Source organism: Lepidochelys kempii, chromosome 2 (assembly GCF_965140265.1).
Source record: "Lepidochelys kempii isolate rLepKem1 chromosome 2, rLepKem1.hap2, whole genome shotgun sequence".
Lineage (NCBI taxonomy): Eukaryota > Metazoa > Chordata > Testudines > Cheloniidae > Lepidochelys > Lepidochelys kempii.
In genome coordinates, this window is record NC_133257.1 from 43,846,027 (window position 1) to 43,862,632 (window position 16,606).

The following is a 16,606-nucleotide window of genomic DNA, read 5'->3' on the forward strand; positions in this document are numbered from 1 at the left end:
CAACACTCTCACAAGTCTTGGGAGACAGGCCAGTCCTTGCCTACAGACAGCCCCGCAACCTGAAGCAAATACTCACCAACAACCACATACCACACAACAGAACCACTAACCCAGGAACTTATCCTTGCAACAAAGCCCGTTGCCAATTGTGCCCACATATCTATTCAGGGGACACCATCACAGGGCCTAATAACATCAGCCACACTATCAGAGGCTCGTTCACCTGCACATCCACCAATGTGATCTATGCCATCATGTGCCAGCAATGCCCCTCTGCCATGTACATTGGTCAAACTGGACAGTCTCTACGTAAAAGAATAAATGGACACAAATCAGATGTCAAGAATTATAACATTCATAAACCAGTCGGAGAACACTTCAATCTCTCTGGTCACGCAATCACAGACATGAAGGTCGCTATCTTAAAACAAAAAAACTTCAAATCCAGACTCCAGCGAGAAACTGCTGAATTGGAATTCATTTGCAAATTGGATACTATTAATTTAGGCTTAAATAGAGACTGGGAGTGGCTAAGTCATTATGCAAGGTAGCCTGTTTCCTCTTGTTTTTTCCTACCCCCCCCCCCCAGATGTTCTGGTTTAACTTGGATTTAAACCTGGAGAATGGTCAGTTTAGATGAGCTATTACCAGCAGGAGAGTGAGTTTGTGTGTGTATGGGGGTGGGGGGGATGTGAGAAAACCTTGATCTATGCAGGAAATAGCCCGACTTGATTATGTAAAGAGCTGTCACTTTGGATGGGCTAGCACCAGCAGGAGAGTGAATTTGTGTGGGGGGGTGGAGGGTGAGAAAACCTGGATTTGTGCTGGAAATGGCCCACCTGTTGATCACTTTAGATAAGCTATTACCAGCAGGACAGTGGGGTGGGAGGAGGTATTGTTTCATTATTTCTGTGTGTATATAAAGTCTGCTGCAGTTTCCACGGTAAACATCTGATGAAGTGAGCTGTAGCTCACGAAAGCTCATGCTCAAATAAATTGGTTAGTCTCTAAGGTGCCACAAGTACTCCTTTTCTTTTTGCGAATACAGACTAACACGGCTGTTCCTCTGAAACCTGTCATTAAAATGTAGAGATGGCAATTCTATATTTGCTTTGTGATCCACTTTAAACTTAGGAATTTGAAGCCGAGCAAGTTCAGTCCTTCGTATTTTTCACTATCTTAAGGGTTTTCTCTGCACCATTACCATAGTATTTAAGTGCTGGATGGATCTGCAATGCTTTTTATCTAAAACAGCTGCAGGAAGTTGTGTTGGTAAGTTAGTAGAGGGCATTCTTTCCTCTGATGATACTGAACCAGTGCCCCAGCATCATGATAAAAGCACTGTACTGCTGTAGCTGCCATTTTTAGGATCAGACCAAACAAAAAACAAAAACCCACCACCCTGACTACTTCTGTCCATTGATAGGTCTTCGGTACTTTTTGCAAAAGTGCAAGGATTTTTTCATGTGTCTTAGTCAAATTACCACACTCCAGATACATTAAATTCTCCCTGTATTTTCAGGTGCAAAAGAGGAGGGTTTTTTTTGTTTTGTTTTGGGGTTGGGTTTTTTTTGTTGCTTCTAGTCATTGTGTAGCATTGCTGTGTACTCTTAAATAGCTGCTTTGTTGCACCTTCGAGGTGGAACCATTTCTACCGTGGATCCACATATATATATTCAGTATGCGGATTCACCCGAGGAGTCCCATTTACTTCAGGGACTCTGCACATAACCAAAGCTCCAAGGGAGTGGATCCCTCTATGGGACTGGGGTTGAAATTTGTAAAGTGCTGTGGCATGAAAATTTCTATCAATAAATAAAATATCTTGCATATATATTGTTTTATTAATGATAAAGTTAACATTCATCTGATAATTTAGGTTAATTTTTAGGCAGTTAATCTAATCATGTTTTGCTGGGGTTTTTTTTAAACAATTACCATAAGAAGTGATGTTCAGGTTATTTGATTTCCCTTTTTCTCTGGTCATTATTATAGATGGAATTTTATATTTTCTGCTTCTTGTCTAAGTATAGGCACATAAGAAGAGTTAGTCTTTTGCATGAGCAGTCTTTTAGTGTCAAATCTGTATAGTGCTGAATCCAGATGGAATCAAAGGAGCAAGCTGATTAAGCTTTGACCAGCATGCAAGGGTATTTTAATGAAAATTAGTCTGGTTTTCACTTTGATGTTGTGCACATGTGGTTTGCTAAAAAGGAGTGTTTCAGATTTTCCTTCAGATAATTCTGCAGACTTGCTCTATTGTTACTTGACTCATGCCAGACTGGTAACTCATGGCAGGCATGTGATCTTTGTCTTTATTCAATAGTATAGACAACTGTTGTTTGTAATGTTGAGAATCCTTAAAGTTATTAACCTAATTATATTCAGCAAATACTTGCATTGATTATAGATATAAGTAGCTGCAATGCTGCCAAATTTATGACTATTTTAGGTTGAAACATTTGGTTTGCTGCAATCTCAAGTCATGCTGCTGTTTTTCAGGATTTTAGGATAGTGGATGGTTTTTAATATATTACAAAGAAAGTGGGTGAACTATTCTTTCAACTGGAAATGTAAAACAGTTTTATTTTCTAGCTATTTTCAGGTTTTCTAAAGCTACACTAATAGTTATTCTGAATTCAATCTTTTGGGTTTAGTTGTGAATCTATTCACTTGCCTCCCCTTCTGCATTGAATTCTAAGTTCCCATCTTCACTTTCAAGGCATTGCTCATCTCCTCCTCATCTGAGACCGTACTCTCATTTCCTTCTTCTCTTCTTCTCACCGCTTTGTTTTTCCCAAAACTTCCTTTTTATCCCTCACCCACTGTCTCCTCTTTCCATTCCACACCAGGAACTACCTCTTTTTCATGGGCTAAATAACTGCCCTCCTACTTGAAAATCTTTCCTTAAAGCATATACTTTCCACACAGTATTTTGTAAAATTAGTGCCCCTTTGAGCTTGCACCCCCATCCATTGTTTTAAGCCTGAATTACGATGTCTCTGTCTCAATTAGATTGTAAGCTACTCAGAACAGGGACCATGACATCTTATGTTTGTGTAGCAGGAAATGCGCAGACTGCACTTAACTGATGATAGTGTTGATTTTTTTTTAAATAATTTTTCTGCATCAACAGAAATGTTTTGATATTCTTCTTCATTTTGCTTCTTTTTAGAGCCAGTGTATGTACCAACACCAGAAATAGCAAGACACAAGAAAGAGGAAGACGAACCTGACTGCCTTGCAAAATACTTCAGTGTTGTGTGGTGTAAGGCTTCAAAGAAAAAACACAAGAAGTGGGAAGGTGATGCTGTTCTTATTGCAAAAGGAAAGTCTGTGATACTGAATGATATGGAAGGCAAAGACATTGGAAGAGGTATTATAGATTTACATATAGTTGTAACTTAAACATTGGCCTAAAAATAGTGTGTGTTTTGAATGGGAGCAAAAAATGCCAAAGGAAACAGTGGGGGCAAAAAACCTAACTGGCTTCAAGACTGAGCTTGATAAGTTTATGGAGGGGATGGTAAGATGAGACTGCCTACGATGGTATGTAGCTGATCTGTGACTGCTAGCAGCAAATAACTTCAACAGCCATTGATGAGAACTAGATGGGAAGGCCTCTGAGTTACTACAGAGAATTCTTTCTCAGGTATCTGTCTGGTGGGTCTTGCTCACATGCTCAGGGTTTTACTCATTGCCATTGTTGGGGCGGAAAGGAATTTTCCCCTAGGTCAGATTGGCAGAGACCTTGCGGGTTTTTTTGCCTTCCTCTGCAGAATGGGGAATGGGTCACTTGCAGGTTTAACTAGTGTAAATGGTGGATTCTCTGTAACTTGAAGTCTTTAAATAATGATTTGAGAACATCCATAATTCAGCCAGAGGTTGGGGTCTAGTACAGGAGTTGGGTGGGTGAGGTTCTGTGGCCTGCAGTGTGCAGGAGATCAAACTAGATCAGAGGTGGGCAAACTACGGCCCGTGGGCCACATCCGGCCTACAGGACCATCCTGCCCAGCCCCTGAACTCCTGGCCCGGGAGGCTAGCCCCCGGCCCCTCCTCTGCTGTTCCCCCCCACTCTGGACGGTGGGGCTGCGTGTCTGGCTCTGGGTGGGTGGCGCAGCAGCCAGACATGCTGCTCTGAGTGGCATGGTAAGGGGGCTGGGGCCGGAGGGTTAGATAAGGGGCAGGGAGTCCCGGGGGGCAGTCAGGGGACATGGAGCAGTTGGATGGGGTGGAGGTTCGGGGGGGCAGTCAGGGGGGGTTATATAGGGGGTGGGATCCCGGGGGGCGGTTAGGGGCAGGGGTCCTGGGAGGGGGCGGTCAGGGGACAAGGAGCAGGGGGTGTTGGATGGGTCAAGGGTTCTGAGGGGGGCAGTCAGGGGGCGGGAAGTGGGAGGGGGCAAACAGGGGGCAGGGGCCAGGCTGTTTGGGGAGGCACAACCTTCCCTACCCAGCCCTCCATACAGTTTCGCACCCTGATGTGGCCCTCGGGCCAAAATGTTTGCCCACCCCTGGACTAGATGATCATGATAGTCCCTTCTGATCTTATAGTCTATGAATGAAGTGAAATGAAGCTGTTTATAAATCCTGTAAATTAGTGATGACCAAACTCTGGTCTCTGGACCGCTGGTCAGAATGGGAGAAAAATAACTATTACACAGAAACCCAGGACAAGTACAAATGTTTTTTGGACAAGTAAAAGGATAATGTTTCCTGCCCACTAGACAAAAAGTACAGGGGAAAATGGGGCGGACTGAGTTACATCTGGGGCAAAAGCATTGAGCTGCCAGTCCAAGGAGAGGGGCTAGAAAAGAAGGGCCGAGCAGATCAGTAGAGCTGCCAAAAGGGAGGGGCTGGGCTTTGTTGACATCAGCCACACAAATAATGCCGTGGAGAAGTGGGTTTGCACCAGGGACAAATTCACAGCTGAGCAGACAGCCCTAAGGCTGAACCTCCATTTGAATGTGTTACTTGTTAACGTTCTGATCAGGGGTCTGGTGACACTGGAGCTGCATTTTTCAGCTACAGTGAAGTATCTATAAATATTGCCTTTGCCTGAAACGCAAGCCAGAGTTGATGGTGCTGCAATTTTTAGTAGCAGCTACTGTAAGATACATTTTGATTTTATATTAAGAGGAAAAAATAAGGCTCGTAAGCTATAGGTTGCAGTCAGCTCAAAAATTTTGCCTGAAAGACCAGCGATAATTTAAGTTGCCAGCAAAGCCAAAGTAGATTATTTAGTAAGAAACTACAAGTTTACAATGTGTTGCTGCAAAACACACTTGTATTTGAATTTAAGACAGAGATGGCCCTCTAATAATTTGTTACAACCCTAGCATTGCAAACTCTGCTGCTGTCAGGCACTTTAATTGAAAAATAATCCATGACTTTACAAATTTAATTTAATTTGTATCAAAACTATATATACACTGACTTGCTTGACTAAAAAAAAAAAGCGAGTGAGAGAATAAGAAATGTCTGGAATGCATCAACCACCCTGTTGAGTTTTTTGTTGAAATCACATTAGCTTCATTTAGGGTCATACTGAAGGTCCTGATCTAGGTAAGTATAAAGCACATGGCGCTTTCCAGAACTAGTAGAAAGCTAAATATGGATATTTAATCTTTCCAGCATAAAAACATTTCTGGTCTTTCAAGGCAAAGCTGCAGAAAAATCAAATCTCTGTGCTTGAAGCAGCCATTGACACGGATACCAATTTCACCAGGCTTCCACAACCACTTCAATTTACTTGAGTGTCACAGTCTAAAAATTGGAATAGCCGCACTTCTTGTCAGAGAACCAAACTGAGTTTTTTAGATGGAGGAGTGATCAGATATTTTCCCCGCTTATTACTAGCAGTACACAGAGTACTTGCTTTTTGTTGCAGAGGTGGTTGGTCAGATGATGCAGGCTCCCCCCATATCCATCTGCTAACTTGCATTAAAAGGCAGCTAAAATATATTGTTTTTATATTTTTCCATTTAAGCCATTGCCGTGATTGCCACAGGCATATAATGAGATTGCAAATGGGACAGGAAAGTGGTTCTTTTGATTTTGAGTGGGGGGGGGGGGGGAAGAGGAGTGGTCAATGAGACAATCGCTTTGTTAAGATGTGATTGGGTACTCCAATATCTGAATGCATGCTTATATTCAGTTATAAGAGGATAATTCACAGCAGTTTTTAAAATATTTGGTACAACGATTTCCAGATGATGTGATGTTATGTTCACAATACCAAGAAAAAAACGGATCTACTTGAATCTGTTTTTCACTTAAATGAAAAAACTTGTCGCCACTTTGTTTTCTTAGTTATGAAAAGTTATTCAAATTCATATGCTTGATTATTAAAGGATTTGATGACATTTCTGTTTTCACTTCCTGCAGTTGAATAAGGCAGTGATACCCACTCTGTGGTCCTAATTAATTGCTAAACGTAAGTAAATGAATTATTATTTTTAGGTACTGGATACAAATCTAAAGACCTTGAAAGTCTTGATGAAGGTCAAACGCTGATGATTGGAGGAAAAGAAATTGAAGTGATGGGTGTAATTTCAGCAGAGGACTTTAATAGTGGCAAATGTTTTCAGACTGGTGTAGGGACGTCCACCACAGTCCCAACTGCTTCTTCACAAAGTACCTTGAAACCATTCTGTAGCCCATTCAAAAATGTCTGCAAACCAAGCACTAACGAAAATCTACTTAAAGAGTCCCAAAACTACAAACCTCGCCATGATCCAAATGCATCAAGTAAGATTTAAAATTCTGTTATTTATTTAACCATCCACTTTTTGTAAAAACAAAGTCCTTTTGTAAGAAAGCTCAATGCATAACCAAGGTTTTTATGTTCCCTGTCCAAGTACTGAATGAGAATCTAGGGTATCCCACTGAAAATCAAGTTTAACCAATAACACCACAACATGATTCTGTTCTACAAGTGGCAGGTGTACTGTAAAGCATGAGACTGGAGGCTGTGTCACTGACATTTGAGAAAGTGTTAGTATCCTTAAACCATCACCGCCTTCCCCCTCCCTCCCCGCACCTCCCGATCAGCTGTTTTGTGGTGTGCAGGAGGCTCTGGGGGGGAAAGGAGAGAGCGAGGGCACAGCAGGCTCAGAGAAGGGGGCGGGAAGGGGTGGATTGGGGCGCTGTGTTCAACCACAGAGTTGGCTGCATTTTGTCTGTTTCTGCAATGCTGTGTGAAAGACCTGGGTTTCTCTCCAATTTTTGGTTTTTGGGGGGCCCGATCCTGTGATGGATTTGAGTGCCTCCTGCAACCTGAGCCTCTCAACTCCTATGGAAGTTGAGAGCACTCAGAACCCCACAGGATGGGGACCTTTGATCTCTAAACTAGCATGAGTAGGGTGTGCTGTGTTGTTCACTATCTTGTGTTGCTCAGTATTAACCCCTTCCAGTGCTGATGGACTCCAAAGTATTCTACCCATTCCTCTGTAGTCTTTGAGGGGGAGCGGAGATGATGAGAATAGTGTGTGTGTGTAAAAGAAATAGAAGGTTAGCCACAGTGTTCTGATAAACTCTATTTTGAGTAATTATGTTCTGTACTCCTTGCAGTTTTAATTGGATGAGGTATTTTTCCTCATTTCCTGTCCTAAATTGATTATTGTTGGTAATCCTCAATTGAACAGCTGCTATAGTTGATCCCAAAGGTGGAAGATTGTAGTAAATGATGGATGAAGTAGTTCTTACAGGTATTAAACTTTTAAAGCACTTCTGAAACCTTTAGGATATGCGGCAGTGTTTTAATAGATTTTTTTTTTTAATTATTTATACTGTATCTAGGTACTCAGACGTAACAATAGCAACTGTTGTTCTTTATATTCTTTGTCTAGAAATGACCAATATGTTAAAAAGCAATTTTCAGCAGTTATTGAAGTCTAGCAAATAGTTACTTGATATAGTTACCTTGGAATAACAATGCTTTTTGCTTACGAAGTGAACTCAAATTATCTCTTACCACATCTGTGTATATGTTGAACTTTAAGATTCTTTAGTTATGCCACGTCCAACTCCAGATCACCAGCGGATGTTCAATAAGGCTGGTTTACCTGTGGTAGATGTAGTTGTGGATCCTTACCTTGTAAATCATCTTCGCCCACATCAGAAAGAAGGAATTGTATTCCTGTACGAGTGTGTGATGGGAATGAGGTAGGAGAATAACTGTCCTATTAATTTTAACTCTGGTAATTTTTAGCGTGTTTAAAAAAAAACAACCCAAAATTGAGATGCATTCTGTATTTCTCTGTTAGAAGAGAATGGTTGAATTATCCTATAAACCAGTGGTTCTCCAGCTGCGAGCTGCATGCAGCCCAATTAGCCCACAGCTGTGGCCCAGCTGTATGCTAAAGGGTGGCAGGGTCCAGGGCCTGGGCTGCCACATGGTGGGGTCCGGGATTGGGGTCAGGACTGCTGCCTGGCATGCTGCAGCAGGATCTGGGGTCAGGGCTGCCGCCTGGTCCTGCACAGCAGGGCCCCGGGTCGGGGCTTCCCCCCGGACCCGCCCAATAAGGTCTGGGGTTGGGGTCGGGGCTGTACCCGGCCCCACACAGCAAGGTCTGGGGTCAGGGCTGCTGTCCGGCCCCGCCTGGCGGGGATCAGGGTTGGCGATGGGGTCGGTTTGGGGCTGCCTCCCAGCACCACACAAAGAGGTACGGGGTCCCTGCCACTCGGCCGCAGCACTGGGGCTCTGCTCTTTGCCCCGCTCTGTGGAGGGGTCTTTGGACTGTGGGCACTGGGCATAATGGTGTGGTGGTGGGGTGCTGTGGTTCTCAATCTGCAGCCCAGGTAACACATTGTGGCCTTAATATGCGGCCCACAATGATTAATAGGTTGAGAATCACTGCTATAAACCAAGCCAAAATGCAGGGCTGGTTGGTATTTCAGAAATTTTCACTCAAGTATAAAGGTACGTCAATGTACCACTCTGTTGAAAAATTACTATATTACTTTTACAGTTGTTACATAAGCTTTATATACTATAGGCTGCTTATGGTATGTGTTCATGTGCTTTGACATAAATTACTTAAACATTTTTAATAATGAAAGAAGTCAAGTAAGATCTTTAATTTTGGATGATCGGTATGTTAATCTAGTAATGAACCTAAATTTCACACAGGCATATAGAACTTTTTGATTTAACTGAATAAAAAACTACAGCGTGATCATAGTAGAAAGAAATAGGTTTGTATTTACTTTAAAAAAAACATATTAGCCAGATGAGAATGCAAATAGTTGCAGGGTTTCCTTTTCATTACTAAATTGTAATTATTTCTTACAGATTAAGTGGCAGATTTGGAGCTATTCTTGCTGATGAAATGGGTTTAGGAAAAACATTGCAGTGCATTTCGCTTGTCTGGACTCTCCTACGTCAGGGGCTCTATGGATGCAAACCTATAATAAAGCAGGCACTGATTGTCACCCCTGGGAGTCTGGTGAAGAACTGGAAAAAAGAATTTCAGAAGTGGCTGGGAAGTGAAAGGATCAAAGTGTTTACAGTTGATCAGGTGAGATTTATATTCAAAAAGGTCAAATCTGGCTCAAAATTAAAAAAAAATAAATCCAATATTCCAAATAAGCTGTTTTTTAACAAGCAAATATTTGTCTTCAGTATTTGCAGCCAAAACATTGCAGGAGGGAAATGTATGCATGAAAACTAAAAGTGAAATTGATTAGAAACTGACTAGTGTACTTTCATTGACGAAAATTAGAGTAATGCAAAAAATAAAGAAGTGAAATAGTGAAAAGAAAACTTCAAAAAATAATTATTATTACTCTGCTATGTTGTTTGTAACAAACGTAAGGCAATTTATTTTCAAAAAGATATTTTTTTAACCTGATGATTCCCTGCAAATGTATTTGTATGAAGTAACAGAGAGAATGCTGTCTTCTAAATTTGACCTAATATTTGTTGCGAATAGATTAACAGTTAGGCCTGATCTACATTTAAAAGTTAAGTTGACATAGCTACAGTGTTTAGGGGTGTGAAGAATTCACCTCAGCAGCATAGCTGCAGTGCTGTAGCTTTGCCACTGTAGCACCCATAGTGTAGGTATGGCCTTAAACACTTCCTTTTTGGCAGTCTTCCTTCATGGTCTGTATGAAATAGTGAGTCTTTCAGACAAAATGAAAGCTCTTTTTACAAGTGTTTTTATATGTTTTACAAAACTTTTAATTTTTTCGATGTGTACCTCTTTTATTTTTTCTACTTATTTAGCATTCAGTCCTGCTATGGTGCTGAACATACTGAGGCCAATCTAGATGTCTGTTTAACTCATATGCTGTCTTTGCTTCCATCACTTTCCTTAGAGTAACTTATTTCAAGATGTGGAACTGAAGTGAACTGATTTGACAGAAATTGTCTATGTGGCAGTAACTGAGTTTGAGCAAAGTAAATGATCAGCTCTGTTAGTTCTTGAGAGAGCAGCTTTGGTGGAAAAAGATTCACTATAATGTAAAAAAAAAAAATAGTTACCTAAACAGATATTTAGAGGTTGTTGCACATTTTCTCTCAATTGTTAGGGTTTTATTATAACACTAATGTTGGGGTGGGGGGATATTGAATTTATTGGTAATTAATGTGTCCCAAAGTGACAGCAACATATTTTCCTTTTCATTTAAATATGTCTAACATTCTTATTCATCTGGTTGAAGCCAGTGGCATTTGAGAGCACTCAGCAGTTTGTAAGATTGGGCCCCTAAAAAGCAAAGAAAACATTGACATGCAAAAGTGAGATAACAATACCACTTGCCTACAATATAATGAAGTATTTTAAATAGTAATTTCCTCTCTACCTTATAGGGAAGAACGGCAATTATCATACTATTATTTCTTCAGCACAACGTAAAAAGAGCTTGTCTCAGACTTTTGAAATTCTTGCATATAAAATAATAAATTCAAACAGTTATCAGGAATGTTTTCTTTACCTATACATGGAAACACTCAGCCCTACTTTTGACCCTTCAGTAATCAAATTTTAAAACAAGTACATTAATTTCTACTTAATGTTGAAACTTGATCAAGGGATAGTTTTGTTAAATCACAAATGACCCATACAGAACTTTGCTGACAAAATGAAGGCTCTGACTTAAAGGTTCTATTTTATAGCCAAGCAGGTTTCATTAATCCATGTTGCTGGATTGTATGAAATATAAATTTGAGGGAGTGTTGTCATTATCAGTTTCCAGAATACTACTACTACTATTTTAAAAAGCAAAACACCTACAATAATAATAATTAATAATGAAAGTTTGTGCTGCTTGAGTCACTGAGATGTTTTTCATTTAAACTTCACTGAAATCAGTGGAAAGGCTTCTATTGACTTCAATGCCCATTGAACCGGTGCCAAGGGATGTGTTTCAGTGTACAGGAGTGGGAACCAGGAACTGTGGAGATCTCATACTAACTGGCAATTGCTCCATGTGTAGTTTTGGGCAAGTCACTTAAACTTTTCATCTCAGTGTTTGCATCTGTAAAATCGGGGCAGCCGCCTCCTGATTGCCCCTCATGTCTGGTGAAGGCTCTTCTTCAGCCTGCCTCTGGTTCCCCTCTTTAGAACCCCTTAAAACTTTAATATAGTCTTGTGGCTAACACACTGATACACACCACGTCTGGGATTGGTTAAATAATAGAAACCACTCAAGACAGTCCTCAGAATAAAGTCCATCATTACAGCCTAAAAGTTCATACTCAGCTCTGGCTCTTCTGCCACACACAGAACTCTTCTTTTATCCCAATCTGCTCTTCGTGAAGCTGCCACTTATACGCTTTCATAGCGAGAGCTCAGTGTTCTGGTTTTGTCTTCCTTCTCCCATCAACATCTCCCCTCTTCTGAGAGAGAAGGCAGCATGTATAGTACCTAGGCTTAAAGGGCCAGAATGATCCATTACACGGGGTTATAATAGCTACCTACCTTACAGAAATGTTGAGAGGATGAATGAATGTTTTGAAATGATTGCAAAGAATATTGTTAATTCCATAGTTCATCTTCATATACCCATTATATATGACCATAGCAAATCATGTGATGGGGGTAATGAATAAATAGGGTTGCTAACTCAGTGGATCAGATCACTTGGATCCAGACTGAGTTGTCTGTCTCTGGTAACTGAGCTTTGACTGGAAGCAAAAAACATAATTTTAAAAATTCTGGAGTGTTGAGGGAGCTTCAGGCTGCAGGTTATGGGTTGAGCCATGTTCTTTTTAGTTGGAGAAGGCCAGCAGGGAAGTACAGCCTAACTCATGGTGGAGATTATCATCACCTCCCTCCAGGAAGAAAGGATTTTGGCTTCCTTTAAGAAAACAATTGTTAGGGCTCTACTGAAGAAACCATCCCTTGCTTTGAACCATCTTAACTATCTGTATCAAGCATCCCTTTTTTGGGAGAGCTCATTGGAAAATGTGTTCACCTTTTAGGTCATGCTGCAAGACTGATCTCTTGGGTTTTCAAGTAGAGAGGTGCGCTGAAGGATTTGAGGTGGTTGACTGTGGGATATTAGCATGGCAAGTATTAATAGTGTAGTTAATATTAACTGCTAAATGAGCTACTTGGGATATAAAGTAGACTATTCTATTAAGTGGCTTTGGGCTGAAAAGTCTCTTGTTGCAATGATTTTTGTCCATATATTTCTTAATTTTTGACATATAGAGATCATAAGCCTTTGGCTAGTCTATGGCTTGTTGAATGATTTCTATGGACAATCAAATAGGTATGGTGCAAGGATTTAAATAAAAAGGTGTGTTGTCATTTTGTAAGTCGTATGTGCAAATGCGACTACTTTTAACCATCGAATCTGGCAAAAACTTTCTTGTATTATATTGAACTTTTGTTTGATTTAGTACCCCAGTGCTGCTTTCAAGATCTAAAACCTCTGATTTTCCCATGCTGCTCAGACTCAATTATCACTTTTCTTTATTTCTATACCTTGAAATAAGTAACTAAGGAAAGAGACCAAAGCAAAGAGTAAACATGAGTTAAACATATATGTTGATGCCTTCTGAAGGAAAAAGGCATTAAAGGTTCAAAACAATAGGCCCCATAGCTTTTTTCTGACTGTCAGTAAAATATTTTGGGGTAGCGTCTCTGCTGGATACAACAGAGCAGGAGTGCTGTCAAGGAGCTGGTTATGCATCCCTGATTCTCTGTCTCCCCAGCTTCTATGCTGCCGTAACTTGTGCATGCTAGCTATGCTCTCCTAGGGTTAGCAATGTTATGTGGCTCATAACAGAGTGAGGACTATTTGATTGAACTGAAAGAGGTAAACAGAATGTGGCAAATTTATTACAAGATCACAGTATAAATTGGTGTCTACTGCATCTTGTGATCCCACCATAAATGTACTGGGAGTCTCTTAGGCTTTTTCATTATCTCCATTACAATTATCAATTTGAAACTTACTCACAACACCAGGGTTAAGTAGCTGTTACATCAGGTCTGTAGTTTTCACCTTCACAGTAATGTGCTTTAGTAGACTTGGTGTACTCGAAGAACAGTGAGCTGCCCAGCAGCGTGGTAGTAGTGTTCTGTATTGCCATGTCGGATTCCCATATTTCTTTTGCAAATTAAGAGGGAAGAAGTAGTCCAAGCCCCATAGGGAGGTGGGGAATGACTCATGTCATACAAGGGCCCTGCAGTTCTCCACGGAACATGTTTGCTGATCGTGGATAGATGCATATCCAAATTTTATATCTAGAGCCCTGCAAATCTGCAGATCTCTGCAAATTTTGTATCCGTGCAGGGCTCTTGTCAGGCAACAGAAATTCCACCTGAAACCAGAGAATCGGGGAACAGGGTTGAGGAGCTCCAAAGAGAATTGGCTGTGTGATGCAACTTTTATTTATGCTCTACAGGATAACAAAGTAGAAGAGTTCATCAATTCCCCACTTCATGCAGTTCTGATAATCAGTTATGAGATGCTGCTGCGCACCTTGGACCAAATTCAGACTATAGAATTTAACCTCCTAATCTGCGATGAGGGACATCGTTTGAAAAACAGCTCCATTAAGACAGCTACAGCCCTCGTCAGTCTGTCCTGTGAGAGAAGAATTATCCTGACTGGTCAGTATATTACAAATAGCCTATTTTATAGCTAGACTAAAAGAGCTAACTTCAGTGAGTATGTGAAAGAAAGTTGCAAGTTATACAAGTATGAAAATTTTGGCAACATTATCAGAGGTATTGTTTTTATAGTGTTTTTTTAGAAATCAGCATAAACTCTGGTGAGTCAAGTGTAAAAGTATAATTAGGCAGGCTAAAAAAGAATTTGAAGAGAAACTAGGGGATTGGGGTGCGGGAGAGATGTGGGCTCTGGGATTGGGTCGGGGATGCAGTGGGGCGAGAGGACTCCCCCCAGCCCTCTCTCGCTTCAGCAGCTCGGGGCTGGGGGAAAGGCGCATCTCCCCAGCCGCGGCAACTTCAGTGGGGCTGGGCTGGGCGGTGCCGGGCTGAGGGAGGGGCTCCTCTCCCCGGAAGCTCTGGCGGGCCTGGACCTGGCCGGGCCAAGGGAGGAACTCCTCTCCCCCGGCCACAGCAAGTCTGGGGCAGGCCCGCACAGGGGCCGGTGGGGAGGGGTGCCTCTCGCCACCGCAGCCCTGAGCCCTGGCGCGGAACTTAATAATCAGCCATACGGACACGCAGCTTAGAGGGAACTTAGGACTGCACCAATTAACCTAAATCAGTTTCATCACCATTTTAGTTAAATCATACAACTTTTTTGTGTTGACAAGACGTGGGCTCTGATCCCTAGCTGGAAACACTGCTCTGCCTTAGGGTGATTTAACTCAAATGAGCAAGGGTAGTGATAGATTCTCCATCTCTTGATGTCTATGTCTTTCAAAGATATGCTTTGGTCAAACACAAGTTATTAGGGTCAATACAGGGGTCAGAACAGATGATCTAATGGTCCCATGTAGCCTTAAAATCCATGAAACTATTAATCTATTAATGTTGCGCTCTGTTGACTTCTGGTTGATGCCTAGAGCAACATTGATTACATATCAGAAAGACCTCCATTTAGACCATCTAAGTTTGGAGGGACTACATTGCATAATAGGAACTTTGCAGGAGGGAGAATTAAACTTAAAAGAAGATTTAAAAATATTTCTGGTTTCTTAGTATTTTGTATTATGTTAAAGTTAAACTGTCAGCCTGGAGAGAAGCCCTTGTACTCTATTGCGAACAGCTAAAACCTAACTTGTTGTAGGAGATACTGCTGCATTTGTTCAAAATAAGAATAACCTTGCAAATGAAGCTACAGTCTTCACTCTTTTTTTTCCCCTAGGAACACACAATCTGAAACAGAACAAATAGTTCTCAAGTGCTGGTCTGTATGTGGATTTCATGTGTGGGTACACATGCGCTCCATGTACCTAAGACCAGAAATTTCTGGCAAGTAGTTTCCATTTATCCGTGCCTGTACAGTTGTTCCTCATGCTCCATGCTCAGGGTATAAAGGGCAGTGCAGACCAATGCCTTTTCAGTTCCTTCTCCCCACCCCATGGCCTGAGTCCAAATTCTCTGTCCAAAGCTATTTTCGCATCATCTTTCAAAACAGGTAAATAAGCCAAGATCTTTTCCTCAGCTGTTTTATCTCCAGCACCTTTATGAGCCACCATGTAAATGTCAAAGGGTACGAAGACTTAGATATACAGCTTCCTCCACCTGAACCACAGCTGCTCAGCCTCACCCACCATCCAGGGGTTACTTTTGATGGGATGCTTCAGAACCATGTACCACTATTGATGCCATTCCCTACTGCCTCCCAAACTTTTGATGGGTGCCTCATCCTTTTGCTCCACAGCTGGAGGGCAGTAACAACAAACAAGTAAGTATCGAGATCATCCACTCCGGCTACACCATTGAGTTTCTCTCCCCTCAGCTGCACAAATCCCTTTCCCAGCCCTTCTTCAGAGACCATTCTCACAAGGAGAGCCTCTGTCTGGAGGTGGACACTCTCCTACAACATGGAGCTACAGAGGAAGTGCCACCTCAATATCCAAGGAAAGGATTCTACTCCTAAAATTTCATAGATCCCAAGAAAAATCAGCTGAATATCTTTATTTGCAAATCCAAATTCTGCTTGCTCGTGCTGGCATCAATAATCCCCTCCCTACAGAAGAGCACATGGTGTGAGGCTCCCGACATGAAAGGTGCTTACTTTCATCGGGACATTCATCCATCCCACAAAAGGTTCCTCAGATTTCTGGTAGAACAAGAGTACTACCTGTTCAGAGTACTCCCATTCATGCTGGCGACAGCGCCCAGGGTCCTCATTTCGATCCTCTCAGTGGTGGCAGCCCAGATGAGGCAGAACAGCTGTACCATTTTCCTGTACCTGGACAATTGACTCCTAATGGGCAGATCCAATCAGGAGGTCCAGTTGGCGACCCTATCCTTACTCCGTCTTCTGGCATGCTTGGGAGTCTGTGTAAATGGAAAATAATCTACCTTGACTCCTGCAAAAATCATGGGCTTTATAAGCGCGACTGTAGTCTCAGCCTCATCAAAGGTCTACCTCCCTATGGACAGATTCCAGGTCAGAAACAGCCTGATAAGCCAAATCACCCTCAAACTTCAAACCACAGTCAAGGTCCAAT

At 41.7% G+C, this 16,606-nt stretch overlaps 1 protein-coding gene across 3 annotated transcripts in view; it reads left to right on the top strand.

The window, feature by feature from the left end:
• The window catches only part of RAD54B (RAD54 homolog B), a 122,651-nt gene that overhangs the window by 82,421 nt on the left and 23,624 nt on the right, over positions 1-16,606 (top strand). For all 3 annotated transcript variants that reach the window (XM_073330562.1, XM_073330560.1, XM_073330563.1), the window contains 5 exons: positions 3,176-3,376; positions 6,460-6,747; positions 8,001-8,163; positions 9,293-9,518; positions 13,862-14,069. In XM_073330562.1, coding sequence (XP_073186663.1) covers positions 3,176-3,376; positions 6,460-6,747; positions 8,001-8,163; positions 9,293-9,518; positions 13,862-14,069 — 1,086 coding nt within the window. The remainder of the gene's footprint in view (positions 1-3,175; positions 3,377-6,459; positions 6,748-8,000; positions 8,164-9,292; positions 9,519-13,861; positions 14,070-16,606) is intronic.